The following is a 4485-nucleotide window of genomic DNA, read 5'->3' on the forward strand; positions in this document are numbered from 1 at the left end:
GTATGTATGTATGTATGTATGTATGTATGTATGTATGTACGTACGTATGTATGTATGTATGCATGTATGAATCATACATAGGCTTTAACGTCTTTTTTCAATTGTCTGGTTAGCTACTCAGGTGTTTAAAATCCATTATGATATCTCTTAGAGAGCCATAGTTGTTTTAAACATATATTAAAAAAATAAGAAAAAAAGCAGTAAATGCTAGTTTTATGAGTAATTAACCGTAGATATTCTTCCCTGCAGTCTTAGACGAGACAGCCACAACTGATGAGAAGGTGACCTCAGCAACTGTAATGTCATTTGTTCATTGTCTTAGAGGACAAATCAGGTACTTTAGTTTCAATTAAGTAGGTATTCTCGCAAAAATGTTTTTCTTTTCGTTTAAATTACGAGCACGTCTTGTAGATATAAAATCGTTTGTATTTTCATCGATATTCAGTATTTTTTTGTTTTTTATTTTTTGTTTTGTATAGCGCTTTTACTACAATATGTCTCACACGAAGATAGTGCATCATTCTGCTATTTAGTGTTCGAGGTAATGTTGTTATCAACGATACAGGTAATACTGGTTTCAAATTTTGGCATAAGGCCAGCAATTTCTGAGGAGGGAGTAAGTGCTCGACTGGTACTTATTTTATCGACCCCGAAAGAATGAAAGTCAAAGTCAACCTCGGTGGACTTGAACACAGAACGTAAAGACGAACGAAATGCCGCTAAGCGTTTTGCCTGGCATACTAACGGCTCCGCCAGCTCGCCGCCTTAATGATACAGATAATATTGCTAATTTATAATAGCATAACTACTAAAATATTTTCATCACATTGTAAAAGTCTTAAGTATTTTTCTGTCTCTTAGCTGGAAGGAGCATTTGATATGCCATATGTCTTATAATAATGATTTCAAATATTTTAACACAAGGCTAACAGTTTTAGGGAAGCAGGTAAGTCGATTACATCGATCTTAGTGTTCAACTGGTACTTATTCTATTGATCTCGAAAGAATGAACTGCGAAGTCAGACTCGGCATAATTTGAACTCAGAAAGTAAAAAAACGAAGAAATGTCACTAAGCATTTTGTCCCCAACGCTCTATGATTCTGTCAGCTCGCTGTCTTGGTATCTTCTTATTGAGAATAATTAATGATATAGACTCAAGCAACCAGAGTCCAAATCCGTTCAGTAAAATATTTTAAATGAATTGTATTCTAGTGTCGCGAGAGAAAAGAAAATGTAACGCGAAATCATCGCCATTAATTTTATAATGGTAGACACTAACGGAAGCATAAGGGTTTTCCTCTCCCCAAAAGAATCCAATATATTTTGTTTCAGATATTTTATTGAATTGATCTACTTGCTGTCACTGATTTCCTTGAACAGTAGTGATTATTCCCAATTAGGAATATGGCATAAATTGTTCCTGTATCTTTTGAATATATGAAAATGTTGAAGTTCATTATTTCCGAATGGACTCTTTTATTTATTATGGGCTATACACATTCTAATGTTTTGGGAGAAAGATGTCATCAAAACCAATTGTTATTTGGCATAGTATGGCTTTCTAGGAACATTCGCGCGCGCGCACACGAAAATGAGCACGTATAGTATTAATACTCATCACTGTATAAATTAATAATTTATATCTTGCATTCTATAATTTCATGTTAACCAAAAAGAAATCTACCAGAATTTGTATCCTGTCTTCAAACTGTTTATACTGGATCATGCCAAATGAACAATGCTACTGCCCAAACAAACATTCAACAACAAACCCAGTTTTTATCTTGGGTTTGTAATGAAGCATTTGGACGTAAGTTATAGATTTATTTCGATCTATTTTTGTATCAAATTGTCCCCCCACCACCATTTACGTCTACTGATCAATGCATATGAAGTAAGTTTAACTCTTTACCTGTTCTGTCTGTCATATATGATACAAACGACATATTTCCCTGGCATCTATGCATCGTACACGATACACATTCCCAAATCTTTTCAGCCACCAGAGCAACTTTGGATTTACGAAAGAAACGTATGAAACAAATGCTAACGAAAAATCTGAAAACAAGCATAGACGTTTAAGACAAACTTATGAAAATGCTCTGGACAGGTAAAGGGGTGACCTATGAGTTTCAGTGGAGCGGGGAGTGGGGGAGGAAATTATATATTATTTTTTCTAGTGAAAATGTCTTCATTTCTTACTTTTTTTTTCCATCCAAAATAATATTCTCGAAATTATTACCAAAAATTGCATGTAATAACACATGCATTGGCATTTATGCTACGAAAAGGCCAGACAATCTTTCAATTTATGACTGAAGGAAAATAGTTCGATAAAGCGTTCTGCTTAGTGGATACAAATAGATGATAGTATTTTTAACAAGCCCACTGGTTAATTGCGATACCAGCACCTGTTCTGGGCCTGTTATTCTATATATCGCTGGCAATCGCTGCTATTTCTAGCGGTCGAGTGTCCATCATTGACAAGACCAAGGAAGTCAAATCACGTGACCCGGTGATTTCGGCACCGGGGGAAGCAAGAATTTATCTCCTCGCTAGCGATATAAGCAAGAGTGCATTTTGTAATGTGAGAGTTTCTCTCATGGTATCTACTGCAGTATAGTTTGTTCTAACAGAACATCAACGTTTAAGTGGGGATAAATAGTACTTCTAAATATGGTAAGGGCTCAACCCCTAGGGATGTTTAAAATCTGAAAACAGCAAGCAACAAAGATAATTCCAATAAGATCACTTGATAGAAATTTTGGACAATGTAGATGTCCAAAAATGTTAAAGATGTTAAAGCCAGCTGGGGAAAACGACCTTGTTTTGGTCTCCTCGTCTGGTAAACATATTCTATTGGGTAAGATTAAAAGTGATCAGTGTGTGTGTGTGTGTGTGTGTGTGTGTGTACGTGTATGTGTGTGTGTGTGTGTACTTATTATTGATGTATTAAAATGAAAGACAAATGAGCAAAGGAATAAGGGATCGATTATCCGGATATGTTAAACTTCCATTCTCATGTCTAAAAAGCGACATTAATACGGACTCGGTAATAATTAATATGAATAGAATAATAAATGTTGCATGTGATTGAAATGAACAGAAAACAAGTTATTGATATTTCGAATATTTCATTTTATATATTTCAATAATCAATAATCAGTTCATTATAGATAACTTCCTCAGATGGAAAATAACGAAATATAAAACCCCAAATATCTTACATCAGACGAAATGGTCTGTATTTGATCGATTATTAATTATTGAAATGTATGTAATGAATTATCCGAAATAATCTGTAATTGTTTTCTTTAGATTGTTCAGGTAATTAATTAAGAGAAATATTCAGAATAGGGGTATTTAAATTCTCAAATACTCCTAAACGGAATGTTTCTCTTTCAAGCAAAAGAGATAAGTCTCATAAGAGTTGCTCGACATTTCTAGATTGACACATATTAGAGTAGATCTGGCTTTTAAAAAATCAACTGATGAAAGCATTGGGCATATTTTGGCTTTAGTTGATATTCTCAGCGAAGTATATTCTGTTTGGATAGCGAGATTACGAATAACTAATTTTTAAAATTTATTTTTACTTTTAATAGCTATATTTGAACCTTAAAATCTATCTTGAATTAATGACTTACATATGTTCGTCTTGTTCTCATCAACATAATCCTTTGTTCATCGTTAAAATTCATAAAACGTGTCATTGTTATAATCATTTTATGAAAATTAAAAACATTAATCTAATGTTTCTCAAGTGCTGAGTTATATAAATCACGCTTTTCATTATTTTGAAGTACTGATGGCTGTCATCCCTTGCCTATCAAACCCATCGACTAAACAAGCACTTCAAGATTGCGGCGCTGGCGTATCTAACAACTGCAGGTAAACTATTTGAATTCTGTAGAATAAATAGTAACTATAAATATATATATAAACTAATTAATTAATGTCTAAAAAAGCTGTTAAAAATTATTAGTATTTCTTCGTTTATGCCTTGCTTTATCGTTGATATCATGGAGCAGTAGCGTAGCTAGCAGTTGTTGCAGTGGGGGGAGGTCAGCCCAGGTGATGCTTTTATGGAGGCAGCACTTTTGGGTCTACTGTATAAGTCTGTATCGCAGACGAGGGCGGAAAATTAAAGGGCTGTCTCGGATGGTATACACTTTAGCTATGCTACTGTTGCAGAGTGAGGATCTTGTCGGTTTTTGATATTGTTTTTTTTTAGGAAGGATACACTGAAATGGTTTTCTGTTGTTTTGCCGACGCCGGGATCACGCTAGCTTCTGCTCCTGTGTCGATTAGGAACCTGCGCCCGGAGCTGCGATCGCGGACATAGAGGAGCATTTGGTCATGTATGCCGGCCACCAGGGCAGAGCGTTCATTGGCGGCCAGCCCTGGAGTTTCCCTGGGTCACTGGTGAAGGGGTCCCAAAGCTACATGGGTGTTTGCTCTTTGTCGCCTTTTTTCCGAACTTT

General features: G+C 35.3%; 1 protein-coding gene across 1 annotated transcript in view; it reads left to right on the plus strand.

Annotated features, from left to right (window-relative positions):
* The window catches only part of LOC106868576 (uncharacterized), a 17091-nt gene that overhangs the window by 3308 nt on the left and 9298 nt on the right, over nucleotides 1–4485 (plus strand). Inside the window, exons 3-4 of the mRNA XM_014913898.2 lie at nucleotides 1678–1811; nucleotides 3805–3892. Coding sequence (XP_014769384.1) covers nucleotides 1678–1811; nucleotides 3805–3892 — 222 coding nt within the window. The remainder of the gene's footprint in view (nucleotides 1–1677; nucleotides 1812–3804; nucleotides 3893–4485) is intronic.

Source organism: Octopus bimaculoides, chromosome 1, assembly GCF_001194135.2.
Source record: "Octopus bimaculoides isolate UCB-OBI-ISO-001 chromosome 1, ASM119413v2, whole genome shotgun sequence".
In the NCBI taxonomy this organism is placed as follows: Eukaryota; Metazoa; Mollusca; class Cephalopoda; order Octopoda; family Octopodidae; genus Octopus; species Octopus bimaculoides.